Raw genomic sequence first — 21619 nt, forward strand, 5'->3', positions numbered from 1 at the left:
CCTAGCGCCTTATCATGTTTCTCAGGAGGACTCTATTGTGGGCAAACCAGAATACTATAAACTGCACTTAAATGAATGAAAGTTACTAGTTTCATTAGAATTTTTTAAGTGCAGTAGCCTGCACCTCCACTTCACAGAGGCAATGAAGATTGGACAAAGATATGACAGAGACACAGTTAGGATCCTCCATATTATACTGCTGATTTGTAAAGTCAGTCTTGGAAATAGCACAGCACAGTATTAAAATACAGCATAACCACAGAAGCAGATGAATAATAATTGATATAAAATTTATTCAAGTATATGTATTTGTTATTTGGTGAAGCAACACATAAAGAAGCACTTCAATGTAGGCCTGTGGAAATAAAAATATTAAACACAATATATGTGTTTTCAATGAGATTTTTATAAACATAAAATGTAGCAATAATACTGTTGATACATGTGAATGTATCTTTCTAATACACAGTATGTTTTATTTTACAAGTATTCATGTTTTAGTCGGCGTGCCATTCTTTTGTGCAGTGTTTGCAGCTTCCAGATCAGTGTTAATCACTGTTGTGATATGATTCTGTGTGAAAGTCAGATATATAAATAAATATTGCTGGAAGAGAGACATGTTGGTGAAGCTTTTTGTCTTGCACTCATCAGGACAGGTGCAAGAATACTAAATTTCAAGTGCTCAAAATTGTGATAGTTTGGAATTTGGCATTGTTGCGTTTGTCCTGATGAGTGTAAGACTAAAATCTTCACCAATATGGCTTTCTTTTTAGCAATATTCAAGTTTTGTACTATCAAGCAACTATAAATAAATGTTTACGTGTGATATAGCAGATTACACAGAAGTACAAGGTGCTTTAACATATAAATTCAAAAATCAGCTGGCATAACTCATTCACATCTATGAGTTGCTTTTTTTTTATAGTTGTGAGTTACATTGACCTGCTCCCAATAAGGATTCTCCAAAAAACCTAATTGTGATTTTGTGACTCATGAATTGCCAGGTTTTCCTCGCTGAATATTGCATTAGTCTCAGTTCTGACTGGTCTCTATTTGGGTGCCAAACAGCCTCTCAAAATATCACTATCTAATATTAGGCTTCTTGTGTAATAGCTTGTATGATTGATGCCTCTGTCCCCTATCAATAAAATTAGAATCATGTTCCTAGAACTCATTTTTCAGGAGTACTTTATGAAATTAATTCATATTCTCTTCACAGACCCAGATCCGGACCATTGAAGATGCTTCCTCACTCTATGGTCAGCATTATTTGTTGCACTGTATTGTAATCATTTCATATTTTGCCTTCCCTTCCGCCTGTTGTTCTGAGGTACAGTGATTCTCCTTCAGGGTTGTGTCCATGTGGTGCAGCTCAATTATCAGAACATAAATGGCAGTCCCGAGAACTCCTCCAATCAGTGGTGCGATGACAGGAACCCACCACCATCCATTACCAGCTCTGTGTGGGCAAATAATAAGTAAATCAATATCAGATAGAGTGGCGGACTGATTGTCTCAGACCTGACCAATGTTGCTTAGAATTTGACACTGTTTGCTGTATTCACACAGTTATTCATTGTGTTTGAAGGTTCAGTGATGTTCAGAAAAGTCGACTTTTATTGAACTTTATAAATGTCATACAATCACTAAGTGTTAGCACCACTGGATCAATTCTTGGACTTTTTAGTCTGACAACTCCTGATGTCTGGACTGGGATTGGATACAAAGAACCCATTTGTTCCACCAAACACAATGGGATTCTTCCTGCAGTATTTTCACAAAACAACTCATATCTCAACTAGAGAAGAATGAGACAGATCAGTTTAAGGATATGGGTTAGCTATTTAGGACTGAGATGAGCAGAAATTTCTTCACCCACTGAGTGGTGAGCCTGTGGCATTCCCTGCCATAGAAGCGGTTTTAGCCAAAATCTTGAATGGTTTCAGGAAGGAGTTAGATATAGTTCTTAGGCTAAAGGGATCAAAAGATATGGGCAGAAAGCGGGTATAGGGTACTGAGATGGATCATCAGCCATTGGCCATATTAAAAGATGGAACAGGTTCGAAGGGTTAAACGGTCTACTACTATTTTCTATGTTTCTATTAAAAGGCAGTCACAATGAACAATCTAATCATCAAAGTTCCAAGCCCACCACATGCAACCAAAGTATAATTCAGAGTGAGAAAATTATTAAGTCATACAGCATAGAAAGAGGCCCTTTGGTCCACCATGTCTATGCTGACCACCAAACACCAAACTGAATTTGGTACATAGCCTACTGTGCCCTGGCATTTTAAGTACTCCTCCAGATGCTTTTTAAATTCTACAGGAGTATCTGCCTCCCTGCCCTCTCAGGCAGCACCTTCCATATATACCACCCAATGGGTGAAAACAATTCCTCCTTTTACCTCTTCTAAACCTGTTGCTTCTCAGCTTAAACTCATTCCCTCTAGTCCTAGACATGGGGAAGGAATTCTCACAATCTACTTTATCTTTACTTCTCATAATTGTGTATGCCTCAATCAAATCCTCCATCAGCCTCCTCTGCTTCAATAAACACAAACCCAGCCTATCCAAACTGTCCTCTTAACTGAGACTTCTCGTCACAGGCAACATCCTGGTGAAATTCCTTGGCGCCCTCTCCAGTGCAATCATGTTCTTCTGATACAGTGCTGACCAGACGTGGACACAGTATTCCATCTGTGGCCTGAATAACGTTTTACAAAATTGCAAAAAGATTTCCTTGCTCCTATATTCTAAGTCCTGGCTAATGAATCCAATCATCTCATACGCCTTCTTCACTACCTGTCTACCTGTGCTCACACCCTCAGGGAGTATGCCAAAAATATAAAACAACAGAAAAGAACATTCCGAACAACAGAAAATATTCAGTGCTTCTGCTGTCTCACTATCATCTCCTTCTTCAGTCTGATCGAGTATCTCCTTCCAACATGGAACAGTCTTGTTTACTGATCCTGAACTCTCTTTTATTAAACGGCCTAAGTACTACACAGTTTGTTATTCTCCATAGGGTCAATGTTGGAGGTCAGTCATAAAGTTTTCCTATTGCAAAAACTAAATCGGTCAGCCAATTGATGCATTGCAAATTCCCACAAGCAACAATTTGACAATGACTGGGTTACAAGTTTTAAATGTTGGTCGAGGGAAAGTAAGCGAACTCCCTTGCCCTTTTTCAAATGCTGTCATGGGATTTTTCATATTGAGCTAAGAGGCCAGAGAGGGCCTTGGTTTAATTCATCCAAACACAGCAAAACTGATGGCAGAGCACTCCCTCAGTACTGTACTCGAGAGCTTCACTAAAATGCACAGTTTCAAAAAAATCGAATTGTTGTGCATATACAGACCACACGTCATTACGAATTGATTCTAACATCCTTGTTTGTCTTATTTGTGCAAGGGGCCTGAAATGTATTAAAGAATACACATAATTTTCACTGTTAGTTTGTGCATTATGAATGCAATTTGAGCACTCTTTCTTTGGAGCTCAGAACTTGCACAATCTTAGTACATAGTGCCTCTTTCTATCATGCACCGAGGATTACCTGGCATGCACACATTCTGTTTATCCACCAGCACATCAGGTACCGAGGAATAGATATAATCAGAGTGTGTACTGCCAGGTTAAACAAGCCTGAGGAGCTGAGCTTCTGTCAGTTGTGGCTACAAAGCAACTCATAATATCATCACTTGCATTAGATTCTGGAGGATAAGGCTGTCAACCATCCCCTTCTGCCAACATAACAGATGGCACCATATGGCATCTTTCAATCAGAAACTTCCTTATTACTAAATGTATAATTAATCATTTGTCCTCATCTTTACTATGGTCAGCATTAAAAAAACTGAAAGCTCATTTTAATTAGTAAGTTTGCAAATAACACCAAAATTAGTGGTGTAGTGGACAGTGAAGAAGATCATCTCTGAGTAAAATGGGACCTGGATCAGATGGGTCAATTGGTTAAGGAATGGCAGATGGAGCTTGATTTAGATAAATGTGAGGTGTTGCATTTTGGTAAGGCAAACCAGAGCAGGACTTAGACACTCAATGATAGGGCCTTGGGAAGTGTTGCCGGACAAAGAGGTGCATAGTTTCTTGAAAGTGGAGTTGCCATCAGACAGGGTGGTGAAGAATGTGTTTGGCACGCTTGTCTTCATTAGTCAGAACATTGAGTACAGGAGTTGAGACATCATGTTGTGGCTGTACAGGTCATTGGTGAGGCCACTTCTAAAACACAGCGTTCAGTTCTGGTCACCTATCTATAGGAAGGATGTCATTAAAATTGAGCGTGCGCAGAAAAGATTTACAAGGATGTTGCCAGAAGGGTTTGAGCTATAGGGAGAGGCTGAATAGGCTGGGGTTGGAGGCTGAGGAGTGACCTTTATAGACGTTTATAAAATCATGAGTGGCATTGATATGTTGAACAGCCAAGACCTTTTTCCTAGGGTTGGGGAGTCCAAACCTAGAGGGTGTAGGTTTAAGTGAGAGGAGAATGATTTTAATGAATTAAAAAAGGACCCAAGGGGGTAGCTTTTTCACACAGAGGGTGGTGCGTGTATGGAAAAGGTGCCAGAGGAAGAGGTGAAGGCAGGTACAATTACAACATTTAAAAGGCATCTGGATGGGTACATGAGTTGGAAGGGTTTAGAGGGATATGGGCCAAATGCTGGCACTTGGTCACATTGGGATGTCTGTTCAGCATGGGCAAGTTAGACTGAAGGGTTGGTTGTAAAACTCTATGACTCCATTCCAAAGCCATTAATAAGATATCACTTCTGCCACCTGTCGATACAGAAATCGTAAATTAGAGGGTGAGTGGCAATACGGATGAAAGTTGGAAAACCTAAACTAAGTGTCGGGGCATCTGTACTGTTGGATTTTGAAGTATATCGAGAGAAGATTTGCATTTTGTTCAAGTCAGTGATTTTGGGAGAGAAACATGCAATTCTAAAGATGAAGTTCCCTGGCTCTTAATCAAATTTGCGATATCACTAAGATGTAATATAGAGGAAATATATCCCCATGAGATTGTTTCAGCTCATTGAAGACTCTACGGTTCAGGAGTTGAAAATTGACTCATCTCTTCTGTGCCAGCAAGTTTAACTGATCTGAGCCGTTGACGTAGCAGATATGGTCTTATGCAGTGAACTGTTTATGGAAAGTAAAATCAAAACACAATGCTCCCAGGACGATGGCTCATGCAAATATTGAAAGCTTAGAAAGACTTCACTGGCCAGGCTACTAATTAAATCAGGAAGAGTTCTGCTTTGTTTGTAACTGTAAAACATGATTAGCTGCAGGATTAATATGCTGCATTGTAGAAGGGAGAAAGGAATGTCTGGGCTGTGGAACTTACACAGTTGATTCTGAAGTTTATAGGAAGAAGGCAGAACTACTTGTACCTTGGGGGTTCAAATTTGCTTAATTAAGAACATAAGAAATAGAAGTAGAACAATTGGCCTCTTGAGCTTGCTCTGCCATTCAATTAGTTTGTGGCTGATCTGATTGTGGCTTCAACTTCACTTTCCTGGCTGATCCCCAGAACCCTTGACTCCCTGTAGTTAAGAATCTGTCTAACTCAACCTTGAATACATTCAGTGACCCACTTTCAACAGTTCTCTGCAGTAGAGAATTCCAAAGATTAATAATGCTCTGAAAGCAGAAATTGCTCCTCATTGCCATCTTAAATAGGAGCTCCCTTAACTTTAAACTGTGATCCTAATTCTAGACTCCCCTATGACAAGAGCCATCTTCTTAGTGTCTATCCTAATGAATCATTTCAGAATTTTTTTGTTTTAAGAAGATCATTTCTCAATCTCTAAGCTCCAATGCATTGTCACCAAACTAGCACAACCTTTTTTCATGAGGCAATCCATTCATCATGGGAGTCAAAGTTCAGGGATTTTAGCTGACCACTGGATCTGCCCACAAAACTGGCCATGCCCAAGTAATAAGTGCACCTGTTTTTTCAGCATATGAGGAGTGTCTTCAGATTAGACTTGCAGCTTAGGCACAGTTTACCATTGTCCTAGAATTGTTCATTGTCACTTACGTAAAAACCTCCAGTCCCCATCCAGCCACGGCTGTGAAGAGTCGTGGTCCAAGATCACGAGCTGGGTTGATGGGACCACCACAGTTGTACCCCATCGAAAGACCAATGACCATGATGATGAGGCCAATCACCACTGGCTCCAAACCTTTGGGGACGCAATTATTCTTAGAGTCTAAAATGGCCAGAATGGAGAAGAGAAGGGCAGCAGTACCCATCATCTGTTCAACACAGAAGCATATTTCATTAATACAAAAATAAAATCCTCCAGATCCTGATGATCTGAAATACATGCAAATAATGTTTCAACCTGAAACATTAACTTTTTTCTCTTCACAGAAATTGTTGAGCATTCCCAGTATTTTTGGTTTTTCTTATAGCAGTCTTCATTAGTTATATACTTGCTTAATACCATTTACAACTTCAATTTTTTCCATCAATGTACATGAAAAAGGAATCCTACAGATTTGATTTCCGATTTCTTTCCCAAATGATTTTAAGACATGATGCAAGGAGGCTCAGTTCTTTAATTTGACATGCATCTGAATTGATGTTGATGTTTGCAAAGAGGTTCATACTTGCAATTGTATTTTGAAGACTTAACGATATTCTTTGACAGGTGGAAATTCCTAGGACTGCTTTTTGGAAATCAATCAAAAGTATGTCATGGAATCTCAAGCTCCAGTCCAAAGAATAATAGATACTGCACATTTTTGCATCACAGGTTAAGTTTATTTAATGAAACCACTGCTTCCATGTTTATAACATGTATAATTGAACTACTTGAGTATGCGCTTATGACAACATCAGAATCATAAATGACTGAAAAGAAAATCATTGCATATCAGACCAGAATTGGTACATGGAAATGCATTGGAGTTTGATGGTTGCATATTCATTCTCTCCATTTTTATAGGTGCTTGGTTTTCATGCCAGAGTTTTTCTTTTGATTATCTTTGGCTTTTGCATTGCCTTGCATTGGTGTGTTTCTCATTTCCTGTTGCTGTATAGATTCAAGATTTGTTGGCAAATGGGAGAGCAACTAAGGTTTTTCATTGTATAGCTCAAAGCTTTGTTTGCTTCCCTGTGTATGTCTCACCAGACTGTACTGCGTCGGAGAGTGCAATTGTCCAATTCTCTGGCTTCCAGTTCAGTAGTGTTCTACCTGGTAGCTAGGAAGTGCGAATCAAAATTGATTTTGTAACTCGAAAGGCAACAATTTACATAAAGCTGATAATAAGATTTATGCAACATTGGCCCAATATAGTTCTGGGGTAAATTCTAAGCTTCTCCATTTGGCACAAACAAGTCAGTTGCAAAATCAAATTGACTCAATTGCCACTGCTGGTATCATTTAAGGGGGTCCTTGAATGGGCAGCCGAAGTACACAGACCAATAAACTAGAATCACTTCATTAGCCTGGGCACATCAACACCATAGGATCTATATTCATTTCTGAACTACCAATGAAAATAATAAGAATCAGTAGTTAAAAGGAGCACACCGTGCAATTAGAAACATTTCATATTTTATAAATAGATCTTTGTAGCTGGGATGAATGTAAGTGGGAGAAAGTGAGGGCTGAAGAAGGGCTTATGCCCGAAACATCGATTCTCCTGTTCCTTGGATGCTGCCTGACCTGCTGCGCTTTTCCAGCAACACATTTTCAGCTCATGAATGTAAGTGGTCCTGCTAATCTCACGTCAATGTAACAGCTTCTTAGCAGCAGGGATGAGAACCTGGGTATTCCAATAGCAAGGAGTAGGAGGATGAAACAAAGTAGAACCCGTCAGCATTTCAAGAGACTGCAGCTCAAGCAGATATTAGATCTCCTATAGAACATACAGGCAGCACATGTCAACTGAAAGTTTTATTCAGGAAACATTTAGTGCATTTCACCGAATTTGCAAGAAGGTGGTTCTGTCTTGTACTGAATGATGTGCAGCAGCCATTGATCTACTTAGTCTCAATGGCAATGTGAATGCAACCACTTCATTCTACTTCATGTCTTACAGCTACCGGTGCACTGTACAGTCCAGTCATGCATAATTCAGGTCACTGATTCTGGAGAGCTGGCAAAATCACCACCTCTGACTTCCCTGCAAGACAGAAAAAGATGTTGGGCCATCTATTTTTACAGGGATGCTTATTTCTCCAGGTAAAGTTACATGCAGAATGACTTACTTTTCAATCTCCAATAAGTCGGTAAGGCGTCAAGATATCTCCACCCTTGGCAATTAAGCACTGCCTGATCATCTTAGGAATGTAAATTACACCAGCTGATGATTTCAGCTTATTCTCCAATGGAAAGTGATTATACTGCATTATAATCATGCGTATCATCAGGAGGTCCATGAGATCTTTAAAGAAATACTATCACTTGCTTAAAGGATCAGGAGGGGCTTTGCAATACTTCCACATCTTGTCCTATGAACAGTTATACCTGTTATGTCATTTAACAGCATCCCCAAACCTTCAATCTCATCCACCTAAAAGGACAAGAGCAGCAGATGCATGGGAATATCGTCAGCTGCAACTTCTTCACTAAGCCAAGACTGATCCTATCTTGGAACTATTTTCAGTTCCTTAAGGTTGAAATCCTGGAATTCCATTCCTAACAGCACTGTGATTGTTCTACACGCATAGGCTTGTAACAGGCATTGTACCCCCCTCCTGGTGTTGAGTAATGCAGCTTACAATCCCCTTCTCAAGGACATATAGAGATGGGATTAAATGTTGACCTAGCCAGTGACTTTAAATGATTGTTTAAAAATTAAAAACTGGCATTTGTTACTACTGGTTTTGACTCTGTTGGTGCCAGAACATGGTGGTGCTGGAAAAGCACAGCAGGTCAGGCAGCATCCGAGGAGCAGGAAAATCGACATTTCGGGCAAAAGCCCTTCATCAGCCCTTCCGAAAAGTCAACTTTCCTGCTCCTCGGCTGCTGCCTGACCTGCTGTGCTTTTCCAGCACCACTCTGATCTAAACTCTGGTTTCCAGCATCTGCAGTCCTCACTTTTGCCTGGGGCAGAGCATGCAGACACCATCATAATGATCTGCTCTACACCAGAGCACATCAAATCACTGAAGGCTTCTCTTCAATCTATTTTTGACACTACAATTTTTCATCCTTCTCTTTGACTTACTTATTGTGCAGGATCCATTCAACTAATTCCCCATTGAATAACTTAATAATATATCTGTCCTTTTCACACCTGGTAAATATGTCCATAATCATCACCTGAGTGAATGAATCCACACAAATAAAGTGACCCTTGCCTTTTGATCCAATAATTATATGTAAACAGTCTTTTTTAAAAACACTATGCTTCCCAAGACGCCTACATGCATTTTCTGTCACCTGCTGTAGCAATTCTAGATGCCAGGATCACAGGGGATAGTTGTTCCTCATTCTCCAGAAAACAGTAATGGATCAAAATGGCTCTCCTTTCTGATTGAAGAAGACTGCTTCTGGCTGCATTTCTGGAGGCTGCTAGTCGCTCTTTAAAAAGCCACCATTGTGCTCTGAGGGAGAAAGCTGTTGGTGCTTGCTGATGATCCAAGACACAGCAAAATCAGCAGATGAGTTCTAGCTGTCACTATTTTACTGAGTTCTGGAAATGTGGCGTCAATGACTAGAGGGATGCACTGGACTACAAGCAGGGCACGGGACAGGGTGGGGGAAATACAGCAGGGCCCTATAACTGGAGCCATAGGCTACTGTGCTCAGGTCAGGAACTGGGGAGGGGTGAGAGGGACAAAGGTCAGGAGACAGAGTGCTGCAAGGTACCCAGGCCAGGAGCAGCACAGCAGCTCATAATTTAAGAGCCCTGCCTCCAGGTAACTGTTGTATGTTATTAGACAGCTCTTTGTGATCTGGAAACCATTATGCACGGCACACTGCATTCCCTCCACTATTACCACTTGGGCAGGAGTCTCTGCTAAAGTGAAGATAGAGGCAAAAATAAGTCATTGGTTAGTTCTTAGCTGAGGGTCTGACTGAGGTGAGTTGCCATTTGTTCCAAAACCAAAGACAAACTTCTGAGATATTGCTGCAAAGGCGAGATGTGGACTTTAGAGGCACATCTGTCAGTTGCCACACAGCCCAGTCCCTGCCTATAAACATTTCTTGAAGGTCCTTCTTTTCAGATAAGTATCCAAGAGTTCTGAATCTCTCACCTCTGAACCTCAGCCTTTGGAGGGTGTTCCATTCTCACTCCTCCGGCAACCTTGTACCTTCTGCTGCACCACACCAGCACTATCTAACTGCCACTGGATGGAAATCACTGGTGCCAGGGCCTATAGGAGCAGTGATTTCACAACATGTGAAAAAGACAGAGATGGAGGAAATAAATATGCTTCAGGAATTTCTGTGTGGCTTAGTATTTCAGAATCACATTATAATGTGTGAACAAAGGACTTCATCCCTAATGCTCCCCTCATCATCATCTTTTGTCTGCATCATGCTGTTGGATCTGCAGAAAATGAGAGAATAATTTAAGAATATTAGGATGACAGTGTGTCTATCACTGGCAATAGTAATTTGCCATTGAATTCACCATCTCCCACAGCAAGAACAGAACACATCCTCACCAACTCCATAGCTTTCTCCTCTAGGATGAGAGGGCATTTAAGATGGGGATGCCCCACTTATGACCTGTCTTGGTCATGCTTTGGGTTCCCCTTTCTCCTGCAATATGACAGAGTAAATAAGGGAAGCCCCCCAGCTGAGCAGTGTGTGCCAAGTGACACAAAATTGCTGAAAGAAGAGATGTCAACCGACTCAAGGCATTGGTAGGGGAGATAGCTGGATCTATCATAAAATTACATGGTTAAGCCTCCACTAACAAGAGTGTGTTTTGATGGGTTAATTATGCATATGCTACCTTAACGTATGTGCTGGTAGGCAAGGAGGGAAAGGAGCAGTATCCAGTCTTTTTTCTTAACTGTCATGGTGAGGCTGTTGATCTTCTTGTTGTGCTAAACTCTTGTCCTGAAGGTAAGTCACATTGCTCACGTCACCTCCCTCAGCTGGAGCAAGGCTTGCTGGCATATGCAGACAGCACTTATTTGTTATGACTTGCAGTTTTTTCAAAGTGGGGTTAAAGGTCAGATTTGCTGAAGTTCTGCCATTTTCTCCATTTACTTAGTGCAAGTGCTCCTAAGTATCATGGAAAGCTCGATGAAAAGATCCAAAAAGGTTCTAAGAATTCAGTGAGCCAAGCATTGTTTCTTCCTGTTGTTGTGATCATCCCATCCCACTGAAATCTCCTTTTAAAGAATCCACTCTGATTTCAATGGACTGCAGTCGATTAAACTAATTTTACATGGCATTTACATCAATGGCTACTCCGACAGGTATTCATATGAGCTTGCACAGGAAACTCTTGAGTAACTCTCGCCTTTCCAAATTAACAGTGGGTGTAATTCTCCTTATCATGGTGTGTAACACTGAAATAGTCTAGTATGAAGGTACCCATCCAAATGCACAGCGTGCTCACAAATTTACTTGTTAAGTGCATCCCTTGGGGTAGTAGTAGTAAGTCATACGAATGTGGAAGGACTTCAGTTTGACTTGGTGAACAAACTAAATAATCACAGCAAAGAGCTTACCAGGGCAAAAAACAATTGCATAAAATTGGGCATGAGGTGCTCCAAACTTTCCATTTGTTAAAATTCTGAGCAGCTTGTGTGTTTGCTTGCGAGATAGGGATTTTGATTCCAACAAGACGCTTACACTTACTGAAGAAGAAATTCTCCCCCCAGAGACCAAGGCTAAGAGGATCTTTGTAGAATGTAATAGAGATTTATGATTATTGCACACAAATAGAAATCCAAACCACATGCTAAATTAATATTAAGTGAAAGCAGGATCTGGATCAAAAAATCGGACCAGATGGGGTTGGTTTATTCCGAATTTTCTTCAATAACTACATACAAGCTGGAATTCATGTAAAAACTTCATAAATTTTCAATTTCAGTATTATCATTGTTCAATTAAAAATGAGGCATAGGACAAAGGGATAACAAAAATAAGCCCTTTAAGAGTTATTAAAATATTTTAAACCAACAGTGATATTTACAGTGCTAATAAATTAAAATTAAATGAAGTATCATTACTATCATAAGTCACATGCATGTCAGTAAGAAATATATGATGTTCCAAAGAACTGGAATTTGTCACAAATAGGCGTGGTGGTAAATTGTTGAAGCTATGGTAGGATGGCTATCTTCCAAAATGATTACTAATCTGATGGAAAGGGACATGGAGATCATGTTTCAATATAAGTTAAGGTTGACATGCAGCAGATGACTCTTGCTTTCTTTTAACTTACACTGAAAAATTGGAAGAATCAATTCTGGTGCTTTTTAAGGATGGGGACACAATGAAGTATAGTATCCTTGACTAAACTTTCCCTTTGTACTCAAAGCTCTGGAGAAGGGAGGATCTGCTCCTCTGAATCTTCATTATGTGGTGACTGAATTGCAGGAAGCTGAGCTGAAGTCTCTCTCTTATTTGCCCTCTGAGGTAACAGTGACTGTGTTCATCATCTGGGTATTTGGTGAGATTCCTGTTGGTATGTAGATGTTTTCTAAAGAGAATTTACACCCAGACATTTTTGCTGCATATAGGACAGAATAGCAGATGATGGCGTTTTTGACGAGGTGTTGGACTTCTCCTTCAGTCTTCTCTCCGCCTCCGATTTGCATTTGACTTTGAAGAGTGCATCATTTTTCATTTGGTTGTGCAAGGTGTAGGTTCTCTGGAGACTCAATATCACTACCTTAACACCTAAGTGTGAAGGCTTCAGAGTGTCTTTATTCCATTTCCTTTGATAGCCATGAAAATACACTCCAGTACTGGATACAGATTTGTTTTGTTAAGTGAGTGTCATCCATTCTGACTACAGGAGCAACACAACTCAGTTGTGACGACCTTAATACAGTGCGGGTGTTGGCAAAGCTAGCTTGGGTGAACATGTCAGTGTCTGGTTTTGTATCCCGTCATCAGATGTTTCCAAAATTAAGCTCAAGTAACAATGGATAAATGTTTTTTTTTATTCATTCAGGGGATTTATGCATCACTGGCTGGGCATTTATTTCCTATTGCTAGATGTCCTTGAAGGTAGTGGTGAGCTGACTTCTTGAGCCACTGCAGTCCATGTCCTATAAGTATGCAGTTAAGGAGAGAATTCCACAATTTGGACATTGCGACACTGAAGGAATGGTGATATATTTCCAAGTCCGAATAGTGAGTAGCTTGGAGGGAAACTTGCAGGTGGGATGGTGTTCCCATTCATCTGCTGCCTCTGTCTTTCGAAGGGGAAGTTGGTCATGTGTTTGGAAGCTACTGTTTAAAGAACCTTGGTGAATTTCTGTAGTGCATCTTGTGGATGGTACATACTGTTGCTACTGAGAGTGGAGGGAATTGATATTTGTGGATGCAGTGGAATCAAGCAGGCTGTTTTGTCCTGGATAGTGTCAAGCTTTTTGAATGTTACTGGAGCTGCAACCACCCATGCAAATGAGGAGTAATCCATCATACTCCTGACTTATGCCTTGTAGATGGTGGACAGGCTTTGGGGGATCAGGAGTTGAGTTACTCGCTGCAGTATTCCTAGCCTCTGACCTGCTGTTGTAACCACCATGTTTATATGGCAAGATCAGTTCACTTTCTGAACTATTTGGCGTGGCGATGGTATTCAGTCTGTTTCACGTGTGTGCAGTAGAGTAGGCAGAACTATTGCTGTATAGTTTTCAGTTTGATAGTCAGACTGATGTTCAAATCTGCAGAAGCCTACATTAGTGTGTGTCTCATCGTCAATATAGGCAGCTCAAGTGAGTGAAGTTGAGAAATTCATCTCCACTCTCTTGTGTCTTGTAACATCTGTTTGCACACCCTGGACTTTCTACATCCTCTGTGTAACAGGTCACACTAATGAACAGTTACAGCTGTCATTGTGGAACCAGCACAGTGTTACTTGTGGCTAAACTTCCGTTATCAGTTGATTTTACACAATATTACAAAGTCAATTAATTGACATAATTATGCTTATAACAAGTTGCTCTGAGAAAATACAGATGTTCACAGGTATCAACAACTTCTCAAAGTATTTTGAGAACTGGTCTGGAAACAATGTTTCCTTTGATTTATATACCTCAGTAAGAGTAAGAATGAAGACTTTTTCTATTTAAGAGAGGGGCTAAATGGCATAAATCAGTTCAACTTACTTATAAAACTTCCTCATTTGGAATGGCCATAAAGAGACTGTCCACCATGAGCTGTTTCCCCTGCCATCACTTGCCGTTCTCCAGAAGTGAAATGCTGCTTGAAAATGATTGGGAAAACACTGAGGGTGAACCAGGTCAGTCAGTTTAAGGGGTGAAAACACAGGATTCCCATCCACTGGATGATAGGATGATAGGGGCACATATGTGAAGTTGGCATTTTGCAAATCCCAGCTACATTTAATTTGCAATTATTTCATTTACAATTCGCTTTGCATGCAGAGTGAAGGTGCCGAGGAGATCAGATGCTGGTCAAAAGGTGATATGCACCATGCATAGGTATTTGTAAAATAAACATTGTCATCTCAATGAAGGTGATGTTGGCAGCAATGTCATTACAAAATCCCAGTGCTGGCCAAAATTAACCAATGTTCACACAGTGTCCAAGAGTGCTGTGGGAGCCTTCATCACCTGGCATCTAAGTTTAACAATGGGTTGTACTGAGTGCAATAAGAAGTGGAACGATTGATGTGGGTCTGGAATAGGAAGGGATTCAACATGCAGCAGGTCAGTAATCAGCTGGTCACTCATCCAGTACAACCTTTACCATGTTGTTACACACTCCGAGCCTGAAGCTGGATGAATGATGGAGACATATCAGGGTGCAGCATGTCCACTGTGTGCTCAGCCCTCACCTACATAATATGCTCATGATTCTTCTGACATACAAGAACCTCTTTCATTCCTGATATTCCCAACATAGGTCATTCTGCAGAAGTCCTGTGCTTAATGCTGATGGGCTGTTGGTCACCTCGGCTGCCTTCCTAAGAAGGCAAAGATGGATACAGGAGGAGAAAGGTTTGATGGCAAAACCACGATGAGGAGTAGGCTGGCAGGAGGATGAGGAGCATCCAGGTCACATTAGTAGAGCCCATGGGATTCATGGGAGTGCAGGAGGCCCAGAGTTTTCCAGCTCCAATACTATTTCCTGAGGCTGAGCAAGGGGCAATGCCAATAGAGGCTCCATAAGTCCTGAGACCCAGTGACAGATCTGTGCCAGGTGCTGGAGTGGGACCTGAAGGCTGCAGGAATGGGTGGCCATCCTTTCCTGGAGGCAGTGAAGGTGACAGCTGCCTTTAACACCTCTGCAACTGGTTCTTTCCAGGGAGTGATCAGTGACCAGTGTGGGGGATCTCTCAGTTGTGCTCCCACAAATGCATCAGGAAAACAACCAATGCTATCTGTGCAATATCACACCAGATAATTTTGTGACCCCCATGACAAGGTGAAGTTCCCCTCCTGGACAAGCTGCGGCTGTACACTGGGCAATAGGGACAAAGTAGCGGTGATTTAGACGTGACTGGACAGAGTTAGAGAATGGGGTTGCATATGCAAGTGAGGGTCAGCCATGCTGGCAATGTGCTGTGAGCAGTGTAGCTTCATGGCTGCAATGCCATTAACAGGAACATGGCTGGTGAAGAGCAAGGCTGAATTGCCAGCGCTCATTGAGTAGATAGTAGCATTTCAATGATAGTGCAGGTGCAAGCTACGCCAGTGTTTCAGTCAAGACTCACTGAGGAGTGAGCTGTTCTAGGAATGGCGTGTGATACAATGGTGCTAGAATCAGAAGTGACGGACACTATTAGGTGAGTTGAATAATTAATAAGGAGAGTTTAGTAAGATACACCAAGAAAATTCACAAGCCTCGTGGTGAAAGTCCCTCAAAATCTCAAACCACTTGAACTGAGCTGGCATGTTTCTGATACTAAGCTATATACAGTCTAATATATAATTGGCAATGCCATCTTTATAAATTCAAATTTCCTTGTGACCACTGGAGTAGCGAGACAAAGAAAACAATCAGTCTACCCCACCAAACTGAGTCGTAATTGTGTTGTTGTCTCACTGCCTTTGATTGTTTCTTGTCATGCAGTTTTCTTTGATCTCTTATTCAGCACCAGTGGGAATGTTGAAATTAATTTTCTAAGAGTGCAGCAGCTTTGGGAGTCCCTGCCAATGGAGACAAACTGAAGGCAGTGCAGCTGTGATTTTCCTGAGCTCCTGAAACCTCCTCCTGCTTATTATTCCATCTTAATGTTGTCTTTTGCTTTTTCATGCTTTTGTTGTGTGAATTGAATCTGTCAACTGGGTTGAATATTTTCCCTCCCCCTGGACAAATGATCATGATTTGATGTATTCCATATATTAATAACCACACTTTAATGAGTTTTATTATTGCAGTTTTCTTTCAAAATAAGATATGCATATTTGTAGGATGAAATTATTCTGTGATTCAATCTAAACATTCAAAAGAGTGAGTTGTTATATTCTAATTGAATTTGTTTAATAAAATGTGCTTAATAAAATTACCAATGCAACTTCGATGAGATGCTTATGGATGAAGCTTCAGTACCTCAGTAAAGATCTTGCATTTAAACAGCTCCTTTCATGTCAAAGTACATCCCAAATAATGTGTTACACTGGAATATTAATATGATAGCTAATTTGTATGGGGCAGAATATGGAGCACAGGGAGGGGAGGGTCCCACATCTCCAGTGTAACACACTGCACTCCAAGGAATACATGGGGAAGGCAAATGTACACATCACCCACCTTGAACTCATAGAGCTTCTAATGATTGAGTGTTCAAGGACTTAAAGTGACTTATCAACTGCAGAGTATTTTTTGAAACTCCTCTGGCATTAATTACAGTAGTGAAAACTGAAACATATTAAAGCCAGTTCAAGTGTTTTGGAAGCATTTATGTTTACCTGGTCTGCGAAGCCATTTGCAAACGACAAATGTGAGGCTGGATAAGAGGAGAAGATTTGTGCTGTTGCATTTTGACCAGTTATTGCGAAGTTCCCATCATCAAAAGCCATGAACGCATCTAGAAAGAGAAAAAGATTGTTGCAACAGGCAGCAATTTCCATCTTCTTAAATGCAAATGTAAAAGTGAAAAACTTACCATAGTAAAGTCCAAACACAGCTGCTGAACCAACAAAGGCCCCGACAAGCTGAGAAAAACAGTAGACCGGCAGTTTCAACCACTGAAGCCGTCCAAGAACACACATAGAAAGGGAAATAGCAGGATTCAGATGTGCTCCTGGAACAATAGTAGTAGACACATTTACAGTTTGTGGGTCAATAGCCATGATATTCCATGCTTTACCCAAATGGCAATTATGTGCTCAAATCTCTCCAGTGAGTCACTTTCACCATACTTACTTGCCTCCTATTGATTACTGAGAATCCACGGAGAAAAGAGAGGTCTCACAATATTAAAGGACAATGCATCAGTAAAATAGAAAATGACACACCTGTATGTTGGTAAATTTTACAAAGGAGTTAACCCCAATATTCTAACTCATTACTACAGCACTACCCTCATACTGCATTGTCCCTCCGAACTGGGAATGGAAATTTGGGTCCTCCATGTATGATATATGAATTATGACCATAGCAGCTCATTTACATTTCAAATGGTCCAAAAGAACTAAAACCTAAATACCATAGATTAAACAGTGTCTTTACAGATTTAATTAAGTTCTCGATGTAGAAAATTCAAAGTTTACATGGCATCAGACATGACTATCAACGATAAAATTATAGTCTCATGCGTCTGTTTAAAACAGCACTAGGCATTTCATTCTCTGCCTGGAAAGTGTGTTCTTGATGCAGGCACACTTGTTGTAAAAATGTTACTCAGCCCCTTGAGGGAAATAGAAGTCTCATACATAAGATAAAGATGGAATCTCTGGCATATCAAGTTAACATTACCACAGAACTGTGTAGCGGTGATAAGTGCTTAGCTGACCTTTTTTTTGAATTGTGGGAAATGAGAATTCTGACACTGCCTGGAGTCTGCTCAACAATTCCCAGCCCTGATAGCACCAATAGTACAATCCACTAGAATGATGGCGAAAGCTACTAATTAAGAATCCTAGTTTAGGATTTTGAGCTCAATTTAGCCATACAGTGGAATTAAATAGCATGGCATTTTTTGGAAGAGTCCAAGACTGAATTTCAACCATAGAATAGAATTCATGTAGGTAACTTAAATTCGATTGAATCTACTACTGACTTCTCATTCATGATATGGACACAGTTGCAACTAGTTTTCTAGCCGGCTTCAATATATCCTGGGAGAAATACGTTTTCCCCTCCTCTCCTGTACTTTTTTAATTCATTCATGGGATGAGGGCATCACTGGCTAGGCAGCACTTATTGCTGATCCCTAATTGCCCCAGAAGGTAATTAAGAGTTGACCATATTGCTGTGAGTCTGGAGACATATGTAAGCCAGACCAGGTAAGGATGGCAGTTTCCTTCCCTAAGAGACATTAGATTAGATTACTTAAATGTGGAAACAGGCCCTTCGGCCCAACAAGTCTACACCGACCCCCTGAAGCGCAACCTACCCAGACCCATTCCCCTACATTCACCCCTGCCCCTAACACTAGGAGCAATTTTAGCATGGTCAATTCACCTAACCTGCACATTTTTGGACTGTGGGAGGAAATCGGAGCAAACCCATGCAGACACAGGGAGAATGTGCAAACTCCACACAGTCAGTCGCCTGAGGCGGGAATTGAACCCGGGTCTCTGGCGCTGTGAGGCAGCAGTGCTAGCCACTGTGCCACCGTGTACCAGATCAATTTTTCTGACAATCGACAATGGATTCATGGTCACCACACCTATCACACCCATTAGTTTTCTTCTTCATTCTCTTTATACTCTTTCCATTTATTTTCTCCATGACACTCACATTGGTATTTCCTCACTCTCTTCCTCATGTCTGTACTGTAACCATTGAATTCCCTCTTATCTGTTATCCCCTCCTTGCTAATACTGCAATTACTCATTGATATTAGTCATGGGTCATCAACAGTCACTACCAGTGCTACCAGCTGCTGGGTATCAAAGCTGGTGCAAAGTAGCAGGGGTATGAGATGCTGTTTGTGGCCTCAAGAGATTGTTTGAATCACTGTGGGGCAGCAAATCCTGTCGACAGATTGGGCACACTTGGTCCCCTGGCTTACCTCGATGTATTCTCCCATCCATTCATTAGTATCTCATTTAATTGGATCCCACTACCGCCCACTTTGTCAAGTGCTACCTGATGCATTCCCAATATTTGCTCATTTTAGTGCCACAAAAGACACCAGTTACAGGTACCAGAAATCTTTTAAATTTAAATGTTGTGATCCGATACCATTATCTGGACACCAATGTGATTTTAATCCTGAATGCACATCTCATATACATTTCCAGATTTGATAATGATAACTACAGAGAAAATATGGATCTCCCTCCCCCCAACCCATCCCCTTCAGCCCCTTTTCTCCAACCACCTGGGGCTCGAGACTGTTCCATCTGAAGTAATCTGTACTATGCAAAATTGCACACTTATATGTTGGCCAGGATGTCTGTAAAAAGAAATCCCTTGACCAAATATGGAACAGAAGCATTTTGAATGCTTGGGTGTATGACAAAAACATTCCTTTATTTTCTACCCAGTAAACTGAAACAACAAGGATCCATGTCTGTTCTGTTATATCTGGATTGTGTTGTATTTAAATGGGCTATGGTAAGGAAAGTTAGAGAAAGGTGAGTTTCGGAAAATTGTATCCTTAGATTTATAATGGTAAAGTCACCATAGGCCCAGAATACAATAGGTCTGTTCTCTCACTAAAAATAGAGTTTAACTCATTGGCACCAGGCCTTAGGTGAGGGGGGTAGGTTGAGAATCCTTAGATTTATACGTACCCTGTTAAAGGGTAGTGATATTATCGCTAGGCTATTAATCCAGAAATTAACGTTCTGAGGACCTGGGTTCAAATCCCACCATGGCAGATGGTGGAATGTGACTTCAATTGTAAAAAAAAATCTGGAATTAAGAATCTACTGAAGACTGTGAAATCATTGTCAATTGTTGAAAAAAAAACACATCTGGTTCACTTCTGTCCTTCGGGGAAGGAAAACTGCCATCTGTACCTGTCTAGCCGACATGTGACACCAGAGCCACAGTGATGTGGCTAACTCTTAATTAGGGATGAGCAATAAATCCTGACCTGGCCAGCAATCCCGTGTCTCATGATTAAATAAAAAAAGTCAATTTCCTAGGTTTCACTTGCTGTCCTATCATGTGTTGCTTGACCACAGACATTGTTGACTGTATCTTTTGCTAAGCCCATCCCTATTTATACTCACGTGCCCAATCTCTCCTGAGCTTCAAACACCTATAGAAAGCAACATTATTCAACAACAGTCTGAGTTGGCTCTTCTAGCTCCATTTCTAACACCACCTCTCCAACTTTCTTTCATGTGGAGTGCATTAATTAGAATATTTAGCCATTCTAAAGAGGTTAATAAGAGCATCACCATAAGTGTTCCAAACAACATTGTGTTGCAAACTATTAAAGAACATTGGTCCCTGATCTTGACTGGTGAACTGAAAATGAATCACGAAGCAGCAAAGCTTCTTTATCTGCTGTATGAGATGGTATTGGGAATGAAGCTGATTGTTTTCTGTGTTTTAGCTGGTTTTGAATCCATAAATTCTCAGTGGCCTACTGTAGTCTGGTATTGTCTTGCCTGCTATGATAACCTCTGTGTTTGATCATTGCATACGTTCTGACATTTTGTGGTGCAGTCAACCTCCTGCTCTAAAGATTAGGCCATGCTAAATTGCCCATAGTGTCCAGGGCTGTTTAGACTAGACAGATTAGCCATGGGAAATACAGGGTAAGAGAGTGAATCTGGGTGGCATGATCATCGTAGGGTTGGTGTGGACTGGATGGGCTAAATGGTCTGCATCGTCACTGTAGAGATTCCATGGGGTGGCACAGTGGCTCAGTGGTTAGCATTGCTGCCTCACAACACCAGGAATCTGGGTTCCATCCTCAGACGAATGTCTGTGTGGAGTGTGTACATTCTCTCTGTGTCTGCGTGGGTTTCCTCTGGTGCTCTGGCTTCCTCCCCCTGTCCAAGAATGTGCAGGTTAGGTGGATTCACCATGCTATAGTGCCCAGGGATGTGTAGGATAGGTGGATTAGCCATGGGATATGTAGAGTGATAGGTAGAGGAGTGCAATGCTCTTCAGAGGCTCAATGGGCCAAATGCCTGCTTCCATACTGTAGGGATTCTAAGAAAGGAAACCAAAAAGGAATTTCAACACACATCCACCAGTGGGTTTCCAGGTTGGCAGGGAGAGGACGTGTGTGTGTGTGTGGTTTTCTCTGGATAGTTTTCCCATTTCCATCCTGTCCAACGGTTTACAGCAGGATAGATAGACTGACTTGCTGCCATTGTCTCAACTA

General features: G+C 41.0%; 1 protein-coding gene across 1 annotated transcript in view; it reads right to left on the reverse strand.

Annotated features, from left to right (window-relative positions):
• Nucleotides 1-273: 273 nt before the first annotated feature.
• Nucleotides 274-21619, reverse strand: part of aqp9b (aquaporin 9b) — a 71639-nt gene continuing 50293 nt past the window's right edge. The window contains exons 3-6 of the mRNA XM_043677452.1: nucleotides 17267-17404; nucleotides 17070-17188; nucleotides 6072-6289; nucleotides 274-1459 (exon numbers count right to left, since the gene is read on the reverse strand). Coding sequence (XP_043533387.1) covers nucleotides 1267-1459; nucleotides 6072-6289; nucleotides 17070-17188; nucleotides 17267-17404 — 668 coding nt within the window. The 3' untranslated portion in view covers nucleotides 274-1266. The remainder of the gene's footprint in view (nucleotides 1460-6071; nucleotides 6290-17069; nucleotides 17189-17266; nucleotides 17405-21619) is intronic.

Source organism: Chiloscyllium plagiosum, chromosome 36, assembly GCF_004010195.1.
Source record: "Chiloscyllium plagiosum isolate BGI_BamShark_2017 chromosome 36, ASM401019v2, whole genome shotgun sequence".
NCBI classification, from domain to species: Eukaryota; Metazoa; Chordata; class Chondrichthyes; order Orectolobiformes; family Hemiscylliidae; genus Chiloscyllium; species Chiloscyllium plagiosum.